This window comes from Mus pahari, chromosome 1 (genome assembly GCF_900095145.1).
Source record: "Mus pahari chromosome 1, PAHARI_EIJ_v1.1, whole genome shotgun sequence".
Lineage (NCBI taxonomy): Eukaryota > Metazoa > Chordata > Mammalia > Rodentia > Muridae > Mus > Mus pahari.
In genome coordinates this window covers 45,693,805-45,715,787 of record NC_034590.1, presented here as the reverse complement: position 1 = coordinate 45,715,787, position 21,983 = coordinate 45,693,805, and the positions used below count along the sequence as shown (strand labels likewise).

Below are 21,983 nucleotides of genomic sequence, written 5' to 3'. Positions count from 1 at the left end.
TAACGTTGCTGGGGTGTGAAGACTAAGTGAGATGACATCTGGGCACCTAATACAGATACACTGTCACCATACTTGTCACCCCACACCCTTGACTCTTTAACTAAACCTTGGGTCCATTCCTTAGCACTCCATAGTCAGGGCATGGTGGCAGTAAACTCAGTACTTGGGCGGTGGAGGCAGGAGGATCAGGAGTTCAAGGTCATCCTCAGCACCGCAGTGAGCTCAAGGGCTACAGTAGGCTCTGTCTCAAAAATAAGAATAAGGTAATTTTTTTAAAGAAAGAAAAATCGTTTAAGTTCACATTGATCCAGTTAGGCTTTTCAATAGCCCCAGGCAAACAGATAATTCCTAATTTCATGCTTATTTCTACCCAACTGTGAGACTAGGCACAGACTCACCCACCAGGAATCTGGACCAGGAAACCACCTGGGACCATACCCTAGGTCACAATGGCCAGCAGAGCTCTATGCTAAGCAATTACTCACTCTGTTCCAATGATCTGTTACAGGGTAAGAAATCACTCCAAAATTTAAGATTGAGAAAAACAATAATCATCTAGTCAGGGACTCAGACATCCCGTGGTTGGTTGGGTCTAGGTCACGGTGTACCTCACAGTTGCAGTCGGATGGTGGCTGGTGGTGGGACATTGGATACAGCTAGTATTGAGTACATCTCTTTTCACATCATTTTGGGATTAGGGCCTAAGCAAATGGGTGGATGGTAGTACCATACTCTGAGATATAAGAGCTTGAAGAAGCCTAGGTGGTGGGATGGGAGCAGGTGCTGAAGAGTTGAGTACCTTCTTGAACATAAATTTGAGATATCTGTGACAAATATACATCACCAACCTACCCAACAGTCCATCCAAGCAAGGGGCCAATCACAGCCCAGCTCCACAGAAGCAGCCCTCCAGTGCCGGCTCCCTGCTAACTTGGGCACATGGGAACGTTCTCCTGTGGGCCTTCAACCTAATAATGGGAAAGCCATCCGAGTTACCCACAAAGGACCTGTGCTCATGAAAAACAGCGACTGGATGACATTCACACCTATGGACAAAGCTGGATAGATTTCAATATGTGTTATCTCTGGGGACCCACTGGCCCCAAGCTAGATGTAGAGACAAACCTCAAGGGTAGCCACACTCAAGGCTTGTGAAACAGTGCTATCTGTTCTAGGGGGACACTAGACTCTCGAGACCCTCTTTGGCATCTTTCCACTCCATTCTGTAAGACTGGGTCTGTCAGAGAAACCCTGAGCTCCAGGGCTTGGGCCCCATGCCCTTCCTTGAAGGGCATTTATTCCTGGAAGGAAGCTTCCCGAGTTGCTCTGACGACTTAAGGAGATGATGGAAGACAAGGAACTGCCCTTTGGCAGTAAGAGCAAAAGTCCTTTGGATGGGGGCTGCAGGCAGCCACCTGGAAGAAACCTCTACAACCAGAGCTATTTTTAGCCATAATTGACTCACTTTCATCTGTCAAAATAGCATTAAGCAGCAGTAATGAGCCCTTTAAACAAACAGGCTGTGGATCCTGGGAGAAGGCAGCTCTCTTTGCGAGCACACCGGGAGGGAATACGGCAAGAGCAACAGGTGGACTGCCCCACCTCACACCTTCAACCAGGAGAGGAGGAGGAGGAGGTGCCTGGAGATGGATTTCCTCAGACAGACCCCTCCATCTTGTGAAGTACTGAGTCCAGTGAAAGAGGGGCAGCCTGTGTCATCTGAAGAAAGCTCGCCTCCATCTCAGGGTGGCTTTACCTGATGTTCACTGGAGATGAAGGAACAGGCTGGGGGTGCAGAGTGAAATCATGAAAGAGATGTCAAGGGGGTAGTAGAGAAGAAGGTGAGGGACCAACCATGCGTAAAGGGTGCTCTGTCTGAAAGTGACAAAGAAAACCCATAGAATAGGCAGAAATATTTACAAGTAGTATTTCTGGTGAGGGACCAACATTCAGGGTCTATTCAGAACTCGTACAGCCTAACAGCAGAAGCACAAGTAAATCAATTCAAAAAACGGGAGAAGCATTCAAATAGACATTTCTCCAAAGAAGATATACAAATGGATAATTAGAATATGACCAGTCATTCGACATCACCAACAACTACAGAAAGCACAAAACCACGGTGGGGCATCATGTCACACCTAGGAGCATAACTGTCATCAAGTAAATTAAGACAATGGCCGGAAAACAACACATATCTGTGAGGACTTGGAGAATCTTGTGCTCTGCTGGCAAGGATCTTAAATAAGAGCCTACTTTGGAGGTATGCTAGTATCTTTGCTAGCGAATGCTCAGGAAAATCCAGTGATGCCATACAAGGTGACTCGGCCATTAAGCAGCACAACCAAGAGTAGAACCATGTCATCTGACCCCCAGGGTAGTAGGTGCAGTGGGAACTTGTGCCTCTTCACTTCCAGATCTGCAGGGGCCAGGGGAAGAGTTCGGTGGGCTTGGGAATTTCACCCTGTTATAGAGACTATGTCCACACAACAGTTATTCAGGGTCTGGGGCAGCTTTCTCTATAGGCAGGACAAGTTGAATTGTCAGAACACTTCAGAGTCTCGATACCTCTTAGCACCTAGAGGAACACTATCTTCTTAAAACCTTCTTGGACCAGATGGGTTTGTCTTCCCTGGTGTGCCTGGCTGTTTCTTTGCATGTGAGATATTCTTCTGAAGAAAAGCAGACATGCTCGGATGTCAACTCTTCAATCACACGTTCTGAATGCTGCGTGAAGGAACTGAAATGGAAAATAGGAAAACAGATACAGGTACACGATGTCTTAGTTCTCACTTACGGGCCAGATGCCATGCTGAGCCTTATCCCATAGAATGGTAAGGCTAGACTTAGTCTTGTTATCCCTCTTTTAAGGATAGAAAAAGTGAACCTCATAGCGTGGCTCCTTTACACCAGGCCCCCTGGGAGGGACAGAGCCAGGACTCTTCCGGTGCTCTTCATCAGCTTCTTTTTATGTCTAGTGCACATGGCCAGGGACTGGCGAAGGGACTCTAGAAGAATAATATCAAGAAGAGAAGAGCCGAGGTGGGAAATCCAAAGAAACAGAGGAACCGAGGCTACAAAAGATGGGGGCAGGACGGACGTGCAGCTCTCTTGCTGATGTGAAACTCTGGGTTCCATCCCCAGCACTGCCCAAAGTATAAAAACAAAATACAGAAGTAAAACAACCTCCTCCTCAACTCCCGTTTTCTGTGCAAAGAGGGTGAGGGTAGATCTATGGCCTGGAGAAAGTGAGCTGATCCTTGATACCTTGCCTACAGGTCCATTTGCCACCCTAAGCTAACGGCCTTCAGCATGGACCCTGGATGAACAGCATCAGCATCACCTGGGGACTTTTTAGGCTTGTACATCTTCAGACCATCCAGATGTACGGAATCACCAGCCCTGGGGAAGCACCCAGCAATCCATGTGTTAACCGGTCTTCCACCTGATCCTTGTAATGGTATAAACTTGAAAACCATTGCTATCACTAGATCAAGACCAGTTAACATCCAGGGGAGACTAGCAGCTAGGTACTCTCTGAGCAGCTAGCCATGGTCTCTTCTAAATTGAGCTGCATTGGAAGGCTATTGAGGCAGTCATCTTGACTCTGATTAAAACACACACACACACACACACACACACACACACACACACACAGGAAAACAATGGACACCAGTAAGCCTGAGTTTGGGAAAGTTATTCTATTCATCCAGGATTTCATAAGCAGAGGGTTGGAAGAAACATGGCAAGTATGTGTGCTCAGCCAACAGTAACAGTTGTCCTGCGATTCCTGGGTGAAGGGAAGAGCAGACAGTACGCTGGAATCTGTGTAGTCCCTTTATTTACACAGGGAGTAAGCCAGCTACAGTGACCAGGTACTTCATGGCAACTTAAAGAGCTGTGGCCTGATTGACAACCAGGACAATGAGGGAGAAAAAAATGCTAGCTTTCTTCTTGGAACAGCCTTGTAGATAGAATACTTTTCAGTTCTGTTTTCTCTTAAAGAAACTAAGACTGGGAGGTGTTAGGTAAATTGTCCTGATGAGAAGGGGGAGCTAGGATCAGACTCCGCCTATGTGAAATTGAGAGGTCTCTACACATCCTCCTGCCACTCCCCATATCTATGACAGATGGACAAACCACTCTCTAATGACCACGGACCAACCAATGATGCTAAATTCATTGTGTTCATGTTGGCCTTATTTAATCCTCTGTGACCCTGGCTCAGACCCTGGCTCCGTTTCTGCCGATGGCTGAAAATAGGTCACTGTTGGTTCCGTTAACAAATTCACAAGTGGAATGATTCTAATAGAAATCTCAACATTCAGAGTCTCGGTTAATCTAAGGGAAGAAACTGAAAATTCTGACAAAACCAAAATTCTGCCATTGGGCGTGGAAAACAGTGGTGGCTTGAAGCTGTGAGTGGACAGATAGCTAACCACAAAGGTTTGCACGATCTCAGGGCACAACTGAAGACCTTTTAGCACCTTTCAGAGGTAGGGAGGTCAGAGATCACTTCATTGCTCTGCTTGGCCAGATCCCACTTGAAGACTCACATGTGCTTTGGGGGTACCAGATTGGGAAAGGACCATGGTGGCAGAAAAAAAAAATAATAAGGAGTTGAAACGTTTGGGAAGAGAAGGCCCTGGGGTGCATCAGAACATCCTCCTTCAGTCAGGGGCACTCATCAGACACTTAAGAGCTCCCAGGGTACTTTAGGCTGATGAAATAGAGCCCTTGAGGGACTGCTAGATTGGGCCTGGGAGGCTGTAGGTAAGTGGAGGAAAGGAGTGAGGAGCACAAGCCATCTGGCCAGTGGTGAGAACATCCCGCCCCGGCAGACAGGTGGCTCCTTTAGGAAGTGATAAATCTTCAACACCTTTTGAAATGTCCGGGTTACGTGAATCCCTTCCTGGGGCTGTGAGGAGGCAGATTCATGTTGCTCACACAGAGTTGGGACATGGTTCACTGAGGGCGGCCTGGGCAAAGGACTGACTGATAAGCTTACACTGTAGCAATGGGTCCCCTCATAACTCTACAGGCTGGGCACCCCAAAATTAGGATGCAGCAGCATTGCCCCCATGGAAGTGGCTATGAGACACCTATCTTAGTCTCTCCTCTTTGTCTGTAGGTGGCTGGCTTCACACTCACACAGCACAAACACTTCCATTTACAAGGACCTAAGACACCCTCGGATTAAAGCCCATCCTAATGTCTAATTTTAATCTGGATACTTCTGAGATCTTATCACCAAATAAGGTCACACACCAAGGTACTGAGGATTAGATAGGACAGACTTCAACTGATGAATTTGAGGGACACAAGTCCATAACAGTTATACTCCCCTCCAGAGCTGTTGGGTTCAATGAATCGCTGCACTTGCCAGATCCAACCCATCTGAGATTGTGACCCAGGCATTGCAAAAAACACAATGTGAAGCCAGTGGCTGGCGAAGCCTAGCCTCAAATGCCAACAAGGTCCCAGCAGGAGCATCACTCCCAAGAGCTTTGCCAGCCTTCGGAGTGGCCCAGTGCCCTGACTGGCTGTTGGCCAGGAAGGAGTGTAGGAAGTGGATGGACAGCCAGGCAGTTAAGTGTGGCACAGTAAGCGGGAAACTGGTCAGCAGCTGGCCATGAATGGTTCTAATTTAATTACAACAACTGGGAAGGCAGTGACTCACAGAGAGGACCACCCCTTGAGCAGGGGAGCAGCCCGCCGGCCCTGAGCAGACACTTGGTGAATTGGTGCCAAATGAAGTACCAGGAATGTTGAGGCTTGCCTTGGAATGGCACTTATTCAGGTCCCCTTCTGCCAGGGCTTAGAAGGAAAGGTCAGTGGTGGGGTCCTGCCATCCACCACTGTGAGCAGAAGCCTGAAGGCCAGAGAGCAAGCTGGGCAAGAGGATGGAAGGTGCAGAGGACAAAGGACAAAGGATAGTCCAGCATCAGCCGGGGAGCTCTCACCAAGTGTGCCATCCCGGTCCATCTCGGGAATCCCTAGCCATGCCCTTCTCTTTTGCTGCTCCAGTGGGCAGATAGCCAGAGAACTACAGTCGCCTTTCTGCATGTATGTTCTATAGAAAAGAAAGATTGTCTGGTTTGGAGAGATGGCTCAGAAGTTAAGAACACTGGCTGTCATCCCAGTAATCCTCGAGAAGCAGAGGCAGGTGAATTGCTGAGTTCAACGCCAGCCTGGTCTACAGAGTGAGTTTCAAGACAGCCAGGGCTACACAGAGAAGCCCTGTCTTGGGGGGGTGGGGGAGGGCCAAGAGAGGAGAAAATACGTTTGTGGGACTTTTAAGGAGCATAAGGTTGTACAAGACACAGTTCAAATGCAGGGTTAAGGCGCCTCATAAGCTTTATAGACTGTACTACCTTGATAGCCTCCTCCACCCGCTCACCCTGGGGAGGATAAGGGGAGGCCAGAATGGTTAGTGGCTGTGAAGCCTTCCCTCTAAATGAAATGAGCTTGAAAAGATCCAGCCCATCCCTGCGTTCCCTCCCTCTGGCTGAATTATATGTGTTCTGACTGCTCTTCCAGAGGTCCTGAGTTTAATTCCCAACAACCACATGGTGGCTCACAACCATCTACAATGAGATCTGATGCCGTTTCTGGCATGCAAATAGAGCATTCATATACATAAGATATATAAATAAATAAAATTTTAAAAACATAAAATGAAAAGATTGCCTATAGTATTGGGATACATTCAAGTACTGGAAAATATTTATTTGTGTACATGTATGTGCATGTGGTGTGTGTGTGTGTGTGTGTGTGTGTGTGTGTGTGTAAAGGAAGTGAAGGCCCTCATTTCTCATCCTCCTCCAGGAGTCAAGCAGTGAGCTGGCTCTCTGTGACTATTTCTCTTTTTACACATAGGGAATTTGTGTGCACTCACACCTTTCTAAACTGAAAACTATCCCATCTGGATTCCTGCCACCTCATGGTCCCTCAAAGGTGCCTGCCCAGACGTGGTACACCTGGCTCATCACCTGTGTAGACAACAGAGGCATTGTTCCCAGTCTTTGCTGCAGTAATGGATGAATCCATCCATCACGTCTGATGACTTTTGCAAAGTATCTGTATCCGTGGGCTTGCTCTTTAGAAGTGACTTTGCTAAAAAGGGAGATGGATACATTCCTTGTTGATCTTTATGGCTATTGCCAAACTGCCCTCCCTAGAGGCAAGTACCTATTTACATTCACCTACAATTACCGAAAATACTTGCTTTGCCAAAACCTTTCCAAAATGTAGTATCAACATTTGTCATCTTTACCAGTCTAGTGAAAACTGGCATCTGATTATTGTTATTTGAAACTGAAATCCTTTGATTATGAACAAGGTTGAATATAATCTGTTTGTTTGTATGTGGCATCAATTTAAACTCTAGAATCTGGCCACAAGGTTTAAGCTCCCAACAAATGATCTTTCTGGAGTCCTCCTGGCCCATTAGAGTCTCAGGTAATTCTTAAGCATGAAAAAAAAAAATAGTCTCTCTACACCCAAAGCATCCACTCTGTATCAGGAAAAGCCCTTCAAATAACCAGAATGATGGTTTGTTTTTTAGTCCTTTGTTGAAGCAATATGCTGTCTAGACTGGTGCTAACTTTTCACATGCATTGTCTTGCTTGCTGCCTGGAAGAGTAGAATAAGCCGAGCGAGCTCTGAACGTGCTGCCACAGTGACCCGTGAGCTCTGTTGGCCAGTTATCATTGAAGACTTATGAAATATGCTCTTCATGCACACACTATGCTAGGATCTAGGGCTACAGAGAAAAAGGAAGTTGTCTCAGTTAGGGTTTTACTGATGTGAATGAACAGATACCATGACCAATGTGAGTCTTATAACGGACAACATTTAATTGAGTCTGGCTTACAGGTTCAGAGGTTCAGTCCCTTATCATCAAGGCGGGAGCACGGTAGCATCCAGGCAGGCATGGTACAGGAGAAGCTGAGAGTTCTACATCTTCATCTGAAGGCTGCTAGCAGAATACTGGTTTCCAAGCAGCTAGGACTAAGTTATTAAAGCCCACTCCCACAGTGACACACCCACTCCAACAAGGCCACACCTCCAAACAGTGCCACTCCCTGGGCCAAGCATATACAAACCATCACAGAAGTCAATTAACTTCCTTATAGAATTTAGAAGTTCAGGGAGGAAATGACAGGCAAACGGATAATCAAAGTGTAACATGGTAGGTGCTGTGATAGGAGATCAGCACACAGGACTAAAGCCGTTCATGGAGGACCTGAAGATTTCAGCAGGAAGAGATATGACAACTAAGAACATTTGGTAGCTGACCAAAAACATAGGAAAAACTTTGGGAAAAAAACAAGATGCTTTGGTGGTAGTTGGGTGGTACAATGCAGTGATGAGCAAGATTTGCAGCCCCAAATTGCAGATATGTCCAGCCTGACAGGGGCCATTGATTGCATCCTATAGAATCGCTGAAATTTTTGGTGACTTGGTCATGTTTGAAGTATACTTGAGCAAGATAGATTATTGGGGTAGGATAAACCTGGAGACCTAGACACCTAGGAACCAGAACCCTCCCTTTTTTCCATGGCTTCACTGTGTGTGTGTGTGTGTGTGTGTGTGTGTGTGTGTGTGTGTGTGTGTGTGTGTGTGTGTGTGTGTGTGTGTGTGTGTGTGTGTATGTATGTGTGTAAGTAAGTAAGTAATAAGTGTGCATGTGAAGGCCAGAAGTTAACCTTAGGTGCCAACCAAGGTGGTTTTTTGATTTGTTTGTTGTTTGTTTGTTTGTTTGTTTGTTGAGATAGAGTATCTTGGTGCAGGACAGGATGTAAGGCTCAAAGATTAGGCTACCCTCCTCCAGCTTTTGAAGAGATTAAGCTCCAGTCCTCGTGTTTGCAAGGCAAGCACTTTACGAGCTCTTGACAACAGCCCCAAATTCTAAAGTAAAGCCAGAAATTAAATGTCATGCAAAATGGACAAATTCACCCTGAGATTAGCCAGGGCATAGAAGAGACTTCAGTGTACAGCCAACGAAAGAACACCAATGGACTGTGGGACCTTTAGATCCATATTGCAGGAGACAGCAAAGCAGTAGCCCCGCCAGGGAATATCTTCCACGCGGTACTGCTAACCTTGTACAAAACATCATCGAGTGCCATTCCCATCTCCCTGTGGATATTCCTTCCCTACAGGGACATGATGAGCCCCGTCCCACAGTGTTATTAGCTTCTTGGAGAAAACCCTCACTGTCCCCTCTCCAACCAGTATCAGCCATTATTCTCACCACATACTGCACCCAAGAATCAAGGATGAAGGAAGGAAACATTTTAAAGGTAGCTTTGGCAATCCTCATTGATTGGTGCCCCTGCTCATAAAATACAGTGCTTAACCGGCACAGTTATTGGGGTGGCCAATTTGAAAAATAATTGCTGCCGTCTTTGAGATTACTTTGCCTTCTAATTAAAATCTCAAGACTAGGATATTAAAGGTGCATTGTCAATACAACTCTCTGGATGCACCCAGCTAACCTCATTTGGGAAGGCAAAATTAATTAGTTTGTGTTTTAACACCCAGCTGTTATCCCAAGGAAAGGAATCGTCTACAAGGCAGCCGTGCACATGGTCTCTAAACTAACCAGAGAGACTGTGGAGACCGAAAGGAAATCGAGAGTGATCTGTTCCTACTTAACGTAGTCAGCTCCTATTACAAGCTGCTCATTAAATGGAGTCCCTGTGTCCCTGTCAGACATGGCTCAGGAGTTCTTGTTTACCCTGAAGGCAGAATGGGGGGTAGGTGGTTCCCTCTACCAAGAACCATCATACTTTGGTTTATTCTGGAACCTTGTGGGTCATTAACACCTTTCTTGAGTAGTGATTATGGGTGGGAACTCTGGCACTGGGTCTGAAGAGCCTGTCTTCTGTTCCTGTCTCAGTGTCTGCAGTTCTGAAGCTGTGTACAGTGCTAGCGTCCCCTTTCGTCTTTGCCACATCTTCCTGTTTTTCAGTTTCATTTAAGTGAAATGGATGTGGCACACAACAGACCTGAGCACTACTATTTCCAGACCTGCTACAATGATGAACTTCAAGTTCTAGGGACACAAAAAAATACTTTTTGTCTCCCTCTTACCAAATCTAATGCGAAGTTGTTCCTGGCTCTCTTCCAACAAGTAGTTTGGAGACTTATGATGCATCCTATTTTTTTGTTTTGTTTTGTTTTTGTTTTTTCGAGACAGGGTTTCTCTGTGTAGCCCTGGCTATCCTGGAACTCACTTTGTAGACCAGGCTGGCCTCAAACTCAGAAATCCGCCTGCCTCTGCCTCCCGAGTGCTGGGACTAAAGGCATGCGCCACCACTTGATGCATCCTATTTTAACCAGCCCATCTCCAGATCAGGGGAAGAGAAAGCAGAAGCCCCTCTTATTGCAGCCTGGGCACGAGAACTGGTGATGTAACCCAGCTTAACCGCAAAGATGCTGGGATGTGTGGGGGAACACACTAAGGATTCCAGAAATGCTACCGTCTCTGCCTAGGGAAGCAGGTACAGCATGCAGGGAGCTGGATGCCAGAGTCCTACAAAGGAATGTAAGCCTTGGCCCCCGTAGCTAAGCACAAAAAGGAGTAGGGAGGAAGCTCATGGTCATAAGGTAATGTGACTGACAGGTGAGCCAGGGAGGAGTTAGAGGAAAAAGAGACTGTCTCCAGGAAGAGGGGATGCGTGTGCTCAATTTGGAAAGAAGAAAAGAGAGTTCACCCAAGGAGCACATGGGACTGTACCCTGCTAGCTGCTGGCTTGTCCCATTGATTAAACGTACACACCCCTTCTGGGCATGGGCATAGCACTACTGGCCTGAATAGAAATTCACTTCAGAAAGCTGTCCCCTGCTAAGGCCTTACTGTCAGAAAGTAAACAAAGCATAAATCCCGAGGATGGCATTTGGTCGTGTTAGCTTGGGGAGGGAGCATCAGTGTAGCTCATGGGTCCCTGGACGATGTCAACTGCACCTTGCTGGACTCTGGATACCAGTAATTGTAGTTATAGCCATGTCACCCCAACCCTGGCCCATGTGGACTCACCACAGGGCAAAAACTGCCCCAGAGACCAAGATTGGGAAATGCATCTTCTACCCAAACTCTCTCTAATCTTGTGATGATGGGTCTTGCATCTGCTCGGGAAAAATTTCCCTGGCCCACTATGTTTGCCTCTGTTCCCTGAAGGAGGAAGACAAGTTCAATCTAGGAGGCTGGTATTCTAACCATAGACAGATTCTATCTGGCTCACTCACTCAATAAGATCTCACATGATGTTTTTAAGTAGATGTAATTTTGATAATGTTAAAAATTGAACCCAGAGCCTCATGCATGCTGGGTAAGTGTTCTACCACTGAATTCCCACAGTGTTCTAAACACACACACACACACACACACACACACACACACACACACTTTCTAGTGCTTTTAAAATAACTCAGAAAATCTTAGCATCACCTAACTGAGCAACAATAAAATTGATCATTCCTGAAGATGCCACCATTGCCGCTGCCCCTCATTCTGTGACAGCACTGAGGCTGGACACTGGCTTTCCTTACACACACTCCAACTCCCAGTTTACTCCACTGTAACTCTGCCAGGCTGTAGGGCTGGCTGATTCCTCATCTTTCCCATGTTTACTCTGTTCCCCTTTACTTTCAGGTACTTTCCTATGTCATAGTCAGAGCAGAGAGGAGAACATTATGGGAATCTCGGTATGCAGGCTACACAAAGGGGTGGGCTCCAGGCATCTCTCCTAAAGCACCCAGTGTTGCAATGGGCAATGAATTAAGAAACTAACTTCGCATTAGGGCTGAAATGTAATCGGGCCACCTTAGCAAAGGGCAAGATCCCCATTCCTGGATGTGTGTAGGTCGAGGTAGATGAACATCTCTCAGGATGCGTGGGAGGACCTGTATCATTGGCTGTCCTCCTGGAAGTCATCTTGAAAACAACAAACAACAACAGAAAAAAAATGTTATTGAAGTATAAATGATGCCTCTTAATTCGCATACTGTAACTACAGTTTGATGAGCTACAGTTGTGAAACCACCTGCACAATCCTGCCTTTTAAAAACTTTTATCACTATCAAAAGTTCTTGTATACCCTTTATTCAGCCCTACTTGGAATTGTCTCTTTACAGAATCCCCTTGTCTCCCAGGGCCCTCCCAGGTTCATCTCATAGCCCCGTTGAGCACAGAGAATACCATGGTGACCCAGGAGCCCCAACTTCAGCATCAAGCATCCCTAAACAGTCACTGTGCTTCCTTCCTGTTAGCTGGTGAATAAACAGGTGGTCCCATCAACAGACCCACTTCCTAGTGTCATGCATCTCCCTGGCCACCCATGTACTGTCAGGGCTAGACTACAAAGGACAAAGAACATGGGTGTGAAGTCAGAGGGCCTGAAGAGGGGAGCCTCAGTTCAACCCCTCACCCATAGGATCTTGCTTAATCCTTGAGGACTTCCTAATGCCCCAGTCTGTCACCACTATGTGAAACCCTGAGTGAAGGGTAGAATACTGTGAGAGGACTACTGAAGTCAAGGCTAGACCTCAGGGTTCTCTAGAGTAACAGAAACACACACACACACACACACACACACACACACACACACGTATATGGATGATTTGTTAGCATGACTTATAGGCTGTGGTCCAACTAATCCAACAATGGCTAACTGTGAATGGAAAAACCAATGAATCTAGTAGTTGTCCAGTCCACAAGACTGGATGTTTCAACTGGTCTCCAGTATATGCCATAATCCTGAAAAAGTAGGTTCTAATCACGCTGAAAGAATAGACTTGCTGGTAAGGCAAAAGCAAGAAGGCAAAAAAAAAAAAAAAAAAAAACGATACCTTCTTTCTTCCTTATTCTTAGATAGACTTCCAACAGAAGATTAGAGGTTGGTTTTGCTACCTCAAAAGTTCTAGATTCAAGGTATATATTCCCACCTCAAAGATCAAGATTAGAAATGGATCTTTCTCCTTCAAATTAAGCAAAAACCCCTCACAGGTGTGCCCTATTTTGTTTTTTGTTTTTTGTATTTTTTTTTTTTTTTAGTTATTTCCAAATGTTGTCAAGTTCACAGTGAAGAATAGCCATCATAGTTGGAGGAGAATAAGGGTCACAAGATGGACTTTTCAAAGCATGCAATTCTTCTCAAGAGATCAGAACAAGATTGCAATATGGGGCAGTTGGAAGGAAAACTCACAAAATACAGCCTTTCAGAAACACCCAAGTAGCTGCACTCAGCCCTTCTGGTGTCCTGTGGATTTGGGAATGATGACGTTAATTCCCCTCTTGGCTTAGGATCTCTGGCATCAAGATCTCCCATGGAGTTCTCTCATCAGCAGTATGGCGGGCTGATGTCATCTACCTGTATTATTGAAAGTTTCTATTGCTGTGAAGTGACACCATACCCCAGCATCCTAGACCCCTGTGGGTCTTACTACCCATAGGCTACCCCTCATCTTCTCAACATATTTTCTCTCAGACAAGTGACACCCCAACCCATGCCCTACCTAACCCATGGAAAGTAGGCTATGACCCTGCGGAAGCTCAGTGTAAGGGAAGGAAAGAAAAGGCACAATCCCCTGTTCTGAAATCAGACCTCCTTCTGTGTAAGTGATGATACACTTCTTTGGCAGTCCTTACCCTTTAGCACCGAGGCAGCAAGAGAGATGACACACTGGGAACCCAGAGTATAAAGGAAAGGCACACAAGTTCACTGCAGTCCCATGAGATTTCAACAACCCGGGAAAGAAACTATTGACAGGTGACTTCAGATACAGCCCAGAGACCAAGACAGAAGAGCCACAAAGCCTTGATAGGGGAAGCACTATGAGACAACATAGGGCTTTGGAAGAGAGCTGTAGCCGTTTATACTGGGGAAGCTGATGAAGTGGAGGCAACGCTGCCAGTGTAGCCAGGGCACGTTCTTTGGAGTTTCCACCATGGAATTTGGATGGCCTGTGGGACAGGGAGAGGTGTCTGAGAGATGCGCAGGAGGCTGTGAGGAGTTGAGGGTGGAGGGAGCCAAGGTTGACCATCACCATAGAAACATCAGCAGTATGGAAAAGACAGAGAGATATGTGACTTGTTCCTTGCTGTTTTCAATTGTGTCGTGTTTGCAGTTACCAGAGCCACTGCATGGCTTGGTCTTTGTCATTCCATCTTTTTCCCTGTTGGAAAATCTAGTTGCTAGGAAGTTTCTAGGTTCTGATGGAATAACATAGGGGGAGGCAGAAGAAAGAGAGTCTCCAAGTGACAGACTTACAGAACCATCATGGTGGTACAAAGGACCACCAGGCTCCCATTGTGCCCAGGAGAACCACAGGCTTGGATGTAGTCATCTGGACCCACAGTCTCCTATCTCAAGGTCCAAGGTGACATTAACATCACACCAGACAGAGAGTTCTGTTGTAGGGGTGGGTTGTGTGTGGGGGGGGGAGGGGGGTCCTCAGAATACCTTTTATTTGATCAAACATTGCAAATATTGCATACTTTAATTACATGGATTATTAGGCATTTATAACCTCATCAAATTTATAAGTTAATGCTTCCTCCAAACAAAGAAGCAAAGAAATGCCCTAGGGTTGGCTCTGTAATCTTGTGGGTTCCCCTTTTGAGCTGCAGAAAGAGCCATTGTACATAAAGGATTTCCTGGGCTCCTAGGAAGCCTTCCCCTCCTCTCTACTCCCTGCTAAAATCACTATGAAGAATACACACACACACACACACACACACACACACCAGTTTTAACCTTCAACAATAAGTAAATATTTTGCTCTGGTGTCCTTCTACTTCCAGCATGAATAGGCTCATTTGAGAGTAAAGTTATATCTGTGTTTCTGTGCGGTGAGCCATCAGAAACTGTGCTGACCTCCACTTCAGTGGAATAGTGGTGACTGGAAGCCTGTAAGATGCCATGCCATGGAGGTTGTTTAAGGACAGAAAATCATGGTCTGGGTCTGGTTTAGAGACATATTGGGCCAGCTTAGTGGTCAGCGATTCTGCCTTCCCATCGGCACAGAAGCCTGGCTATTAAACTCATTCTGCTGGGGGGAAGTAGAGCTTTAACTACAAATAAAGAGGTGGGGGGGGGGCCACTCAGTGTGCGCTCCAGATCCATACAGTAGGAATTGAGAATGATAGCAAGCAGAAGGTTTCTCACATGTAGAGAAATTTCTAGACGCTCCTGGAATGTTGGAACCTGGAGGTGTCTAGACTACACATCAATATGAAAAATGAGGTTCATCAGAGAGACATGACTTTCTCAAAGACACAGATGGAACAGACACTAACAATGGAACCATCTGAATTACACATCTCCATCCTCTTGGCATGATTCCTCATCCAGAATGAAGACAGCCCCTTCCATGCTGTGGTCCTGGCTAAGGTACACAGAAATGCACAGAACTCCACTCACTTAGGATGTCTCATCCAATGCCTTGCTCTCTGGAGTTCTCTGTGTTTCCTCCTATCACTCTTTGACCTTGTCCTAAGGCAGGAAACGTGTAGACAGAACCCAGCCCAGACCACCATCCTGAGTGCCTTGGCTCTGCAGAAAAGTTACAGTGCATGGTCAGAGCAGGTCAGCTGCCTGGAAGGGCAGGGCTTCTGGGAGCACTGACAGGAAACAAGTCTAACTGAGCCTGCTTACGTGGAGAAGATGAATGGGACTCTCTGTAAGGCAGTGAGCACTGTATAAGCAAACATGCTTTAACAGAGGTCAGGGCCAAGCATGGACCCACCCATGTATGGTGGCTCTTTAACATTCTGACTTAGTGTGGCTGCATAGTAGTAATTGGAGCCATAGGATGGCAAAGTCAAAAGTATTTATCATCCAGCCCATTACAGAAAACTGCTAACCCTGCTTCAGTTGCCAATGGTTTGAGTTCAAGGCAAAGTATATACCACATGGGTGACCTCGGGCTGCCAGTTTTCATCTTGGCACCCCGGACCTCATAGACTCATGCCCAGGAAAGCACCAACTCAAGGTGTTTTTCAGGTGCTTAACCTTGGAGGTTATCAGACCTCTGAAAAGGAAGCTTTGGGGTCTCTGACTTGATTGGCTCTGGGAGTGTCAGAAAGTGGGCTGCTAGACAAATAAAATTTCTTCCTTCTTGGAAAGAAGTATTCACAAACACATTTCTTCATTGTTTCTGGACACGTTTGTTTATAATGTATAGTGGGTGCATGTGTGTGTATGCACGTGCATGCCTACATGCAAGCAAGTGTAAGGGTGGCAGCCAGAAGTTGATATTATGTATCTATGCTCTCTGCCTTCTTTGTACAGACAGGGTCTCTTGCTAAACCCAGAGCTCACTGATTGGCTAGTCTGGGTGACCAATGAGCTGCAGGAATTCTCCTGTTTCTACTGGGCCCCTACACGACAGGGTTACAGGTGTACTCCACGGTGTTTGCCCAAGTGCTGAAGAATCCAAGCAAGTTCTCATGCTAACAAGCCAGGATTTACCAAGTGAGCCTTCTTCCCAGGCTGCATTGTTCCTTTCCTAACTTCTTCTTTTTCTTCTTCTCCAGATACTGGCTGACCAACAAAGTCCACATCAAAAGACCAACCACCGGCCTCTTGATGTACACCCTGGCCACACGCTTCTGCAATCAGATCTACCTTTATGGCTTCTGGCCCTTCCCATTGGATCAGAATCAGAACCCGGTCAAGTATCACTATTATGACAGCCTCAAGTATGGCTACACTTCCCAGGCCAGCCCCCACACCATGCCCTTGGAATTCAAGGCCCTCAAGAGCCTACATGAACAGGGGGCATTGAAACTGACTGTCGGCCAGTGTGACGGGGCTACGTAAGGAGGGCAGCCCATGGGACTCAGTGGCTCACTTTCCTGCCAGCTACACCACGGGCAGATGGGAGTCGGGGTGGCACAAACAATAGAACAAGCAGGCTAGTGGTTTTCTTTGTTAAAGTGTAAAACAGTGACCAGAATATATATATCTATACCTGCATATATATATTGACCTGAGTATTTATAACTGTGTGGTGTTCATCTAGCACTAGGCAGATAAGCCACAGGAAGAAGGTGTGGAGAACCCACCTGGACCAGATGGAGACTCAGTCCATCTTTGGGGGCAGAAGGACTTGACATGAAAAGAAGCCAGTCCCTTGACTTTGGATGACAACCTGCTTCCTGGGCTGGATGGATCTTTGGGCTCATGGATGAATGGAGAGCCACCTGTTGTCAGCTTCCCCGAACCTCCAAGTGAAGTGGATTCTGGGTAGCCCAGACCCAGAGATGACAGCTTGGACCAGTCTAAAGAGATGCAGTTCATGGAGGAGAGACTTGGAGAGTTCTACTGGGCAAAGAGGCACAAGGAGACCAAGCAAAACTGATCACAATGGAGCTGAGGGCTTTGTTCGTGAACTTTAGAGTGCAGCTGCCCAAAGGACAAGTACCCATGGCACCTGCATCCCAGACAAGCCATCACAGCTATGGAGAAAGGCTGGAGGAAACTCAGTGACAGCCCCATATCCTGGTTAGACCAGTACCACCCAGGACTTAGTAGGGCAGAAGAGCACATGGCCCTAAAGAGGTAGATTGTTGCAAATCATGGTTTTAGAAACTTGGCATCTTCTAGGAGTTTGCTCCACCTCAGAAAAGGACAAAAGAGTGTACAAAATTGGATCGTTTTGTTGGGTGTGGCCCTCAGAGGCAGAAGTAACCCTAGGACTTCAACTTCCAGGTTAGCTTTTTATCCCATCCTCTTAGAATGTCACATGAAGGAAACTCTACTGTCCCATCTACTGCCAGAAAGACACGGCAAGTGCTTGAAAGAGCACAGTCACAATAGGTGTCATCTTGTTCAAAACATACACAACCAGTTTTCTAGGCACCTCACAGAGCCCTAGAACTGGACACCTGGAAGACTGTTACAAATCTAACCCTGGGTCTCTGCAGTCACTCCCTGTTTGCTTTCCGCACCCTGCACTCTGAAGTCCCCTGCCGCCAGCCTGCCGTGTCAATGTCACCTTGTCACTTTCCCATCTTGACAGTCATATCTGCCCACACCCAGCTCTTCTGGGAGAGGTTCCAGTGTCCACCCTACATCCCTGCCCACCCTCACCCCCCTACCCCATCAACCACTGCAGAATGTTTGCAAAAGCCTTCCCCCCTCTGTTAGGGCTCCCACTTAAGATTTGTTTTTCTTATTAAAAAAAAAAAAAAAAAAAAGCCCAAAGCCAAACACAGTTCCAAACACTGGACATAATCTCCAGGGGAAATCTGGGCTCCATGCCAACAACTTAGGGGTTGGACTTACAGGTCACACACAGCAAAGCATTAGCCAGCTTGATGTGTTAGATGCAGTTCCCTCGCCTGATAAATAATGGTGTTTTAAAACATATTTGAAAGATAAATGTTAAAAAAAAAACAAAACACTATTATCTTGAAGGTGAAGAGAGTTTTTTTTAAAAAAAAAAAAAAAAAGTAATGAAGATCTGCTCCCAAGCATATGAGGCCTGACGTAATTAATCAACAGCCATTCAGAACACGATGCTTGCTCTAAATTAATGGCTGATGGGAAGTGAGCAGAGACAATGGAAGGATACCCTAGAACCATTAACCCTGCGTACATTCCCTCCAGCCCCAAACAGGCCGAGGACTGCACATCTCTGTTCCCCCTCTTTGTTCTTGTTACAGTATGAAGCTTGCGATTTGGGATCTGCATCATAAAATGAATATTTTAAAAAGTAACGGCCATAGCAGCCGTCCTGGGAGCTGAGTGGCTCAGCCTCCTCGTGAGCGGGGGAGATAATTAGCATCATATTTTACATGTCTCCAGAGCCTTTCATCCGAAGGCCCTCAAAGGCTCTAGAAGACATTTAATTTCTAAAGTTTGCAGTGCCCTGGAGGAATAGGTACGATCACCAACAGGGCCTTGCATTAGTAAAACACTTGGATGTCAGAACATCCCACGTGGAATCATGAAGAAGGCCCAGAGGTCAGGTTCTGGAGGTGACCCTGAGCCCCACCCAGCATCCTCTCTGTGAAGAGGAGTTAGAGGGCCAGTTGTCTAACTAGACTTATGCGGGCTGTAACCTGATGGGAAAAGGCAGAGGTCCCAGGACCACCCATGTATGCCCTTTCCCGAACTTAGGAGACCCTGTGCTGTTAGAATGATCTGGACATGTACCTGCAGGACCTCTATGGACCTTGGCTTTCCCTCTTTCCAGTCTTCTCCAATCAGCAGCCAAGTAGCCTTTACTGCCTAGTGAGAACGCACTTGGAGCTGGGTTCCACTGAATTTTTTTTTAACATGGGCTGGTTGACTTTGGCTGGCCCCAGGGAGACACAGCCTGCACTGTTAACCTCATAGCTACCACACAACATCACATCAGGCTCAGCCAGTCCCCTCAACTGTTGGCTATCAGTCACCTCCTCAGTCTGCCTGCCTAAGCCTGCCAGACCTCCATTTTCTCTGAGCCCCCAGTGACACAACCCTCAGCCTCTGCCATCACCAAAAAAAGAAAAAAGAAAAAAAGGGGGGGGAGCATTTGGCAAGAGACTTTTTCTCGTAATCTCTTGGCCTCTCCCTCCCTCTTAACCTTCATTCTTCCACAAATGAGGTGCCTCCTGTAGACGAGGAGTCTTTCCTCTCATGCCCTAAGACTTTTCCCAACCCCTCTTGCATTCACCCTGATTCCTATAGCCTCTCCATGTAACTCCTCCACTACCAGACCTTGGCAGGGTCGGCAGCCCCTACTGCTACGAATCCCCTGTACCACACCTTAATGTCCCCTCCTACCAGCATCTCAGTCACCTCCATGTGCTAAATGCAAAGCCCTACAGCAAATTCTCCTGGGCAAGACACTAGGTTCTTAAGATTTTTACCCCTCCCATCCCAGCCTCCATGACCATTTATTTATATACTTATTGATGTATTTATGAGATATTTATTGACATCCCTACCTTGAGCTGAAAAGAGGCGAGGAAGATCTGCCCATCCCCCCTCTTTTCTCCCCTGTACCACAAAGTAGCCATTTCTTCCAACAAGGTCCTCCCCATAGGCTTATAAGCTGTGCATCCACAGTTCCTTGCCCTCCTTCAGACTCAACTACTACCACCCAAAGAATACCCTCCACTCCCCTTAGCTGTTTAGCTCCACTGGAAGCTCCCAGCTCCAGGATGGTACACTGCTTTCTCAGCAATACTCTATCTGCTCTGACATCCTGAACTCAAGACATCCGAAGCTAAGTAGACTGTCTCTCTTCCCTGCACGATCCCTTATTTTCTGGTTGGAACACCAATGATTCTTTCAACACATTCTGGGACCCTAAGATGATCACTGACTCTTCCATGTCTTCCCTCATTACTCTTTCCAACTAGTCCCAACCTCACCTCTCCTTGTCCCTTGGACCCCTTAGTAGTGGTCTCCTCTCCCAGACCTCCCTGAGCATGCACGATGGTATGTAACTCCAGCTCCTCATGAACTCAGCTAAGATCTCTTGGCCAACAGAAATGTGCCCATCTTTATCCTGACATTACACTCAATCAGGTCCCTTCATACCCTGCACTGGCCAATCCAGAAGAGTTGTCAGTATTGGGGAAAGCACCACGTTTCCTGGCCCTGTGCCTTTGGCCTTACAGTTCACATCTTCTGGATCATTCTTGAGTTTCTTCCAAGGCCCCTGCAGAGACCACATCCGCCATGAAGCCCTCCCCGATCCATCAACGCCGGGAACTCTCCCCCCACAGAACCACCACAGCACTTTATTTCTCCCTTTCTCACGGCACTTACCGTACTCTGCCTTGTATTATAGCTCCTTGTGCACTTGTCCTATGTCCGTTTGTAGACTGTAACCCTGCCGAGGGCAGGCACTGTTTTATTCATCTGTATCCATCACAGCATTAGGCGTGGTGCATAGCACACAAGAGTTGCTCAATAAATGTTTGTTGGATTAAATCTTGGGTGTCTATAGATGCTTTTATAGTGAATGAAGCCATTTTGCATCTCTCATGTCAAAAGAACCTTCCAAAAAAAAGTCATGTGGATTGGACCAAAGCAGAAGAAATAGGTCATTAAATGGAGGCAAAGGCCTGCATAGAATTTTCACCAACATTCTCCCCTCACTCCAGGGCTTTTTCTATAAATCCATATGATTGGAGCACTCACTGGAAACAAAAAATTGACTTTAGGTAGATGTGGGCTTGGCTGCCCCAGGTCAGTATCATGTCTTCCAAGGACAAATCTTAGTATGAACCACAGCCCATGTGCCCATCGACACAGGCAGATTTTCCCTGTTTCTCGGGAGGACAAATGCCATTTGGGTTTCTCAGAGCCCAGGGGTGTTGAGCTGTGGGACCTCATCCATCAGCCCCACTGTTGTTGTTGAGGGTGGGAAACCATCCGTCCAGATGGCAGGGAAACCAACAGCTCCAAGAGGCTGCTGTTTGATGAATCTCTTCATGCCTAATTAAGGCTCTCCTTCCAGAATGGAACAGAGACACTTATTGATGCCAGTCAGATGGGATTCCAGGTATGAATGCTGCCTCATAAATGTCCTTAATAGCATCTCCAGTGACACCAACACCCCACCCTCACCCACCTCCTCTCACCAGCCCTTCTGGATGTCATCTTTTGCCATCTTCATCCCCATCCTTTCATTCCCCTCCTCTAAAGCCCTCCCAGGGCCTCTTATCCTTGGGCACCTGAAACCTAACCTGAGCCATTGTGAGATGGCATGGAGGAAAAGAGGGAAGTGACTCACTTAATACCACCCCTCTGGGAGGCAGAAAACAAATGGCTTTTGTTCTGGTGGTGGGCTGTTCACAACAATGGGAGGTTTCCATGGTTACCACCTAGCAGCAGTATGCATTGCCTTTGGGTACTATAAGGATAGTTTAATTTTCATTCTCAGCAGTCCAGGTTGTGGGGAAATCTTCAAATGAGGTGTATATATAGCCCCTGGGCAAAGTTTGTCTAGTCACTGGAATTGCCTTTAGA

General features: G+C 46.7%; 1 protein-coding gene across 1 annotated transcript in view; it reads left to right on the top strand.

Moving 5' to 3' along the window:
* St8sia2 (ST8 alpha-N-acetyl-neuraminide alpha-2,8-sialyltransferase 2) overlaps positions 1 to 20,945 on the top strand; it is a 74,533-nt gene extending 53,588 nt beyond the window's left edge. Inside the window, exon 6 of the mRNA XM_021198314.1 lies at positions 16,547 to 20,945. Within this exon, the coding sequence (XP_021053973.1) occupies positions 16,547 to 16,832 (286 nt within the window). The 3' untranslated portion in view covers positions 16,833 to 20,945. The remainder of the gene's footprint in view (positions 1 to 16,546) is intronic.
* Positions 20,946 to 21,983: the final 1,038 nt, after the last annotated feature.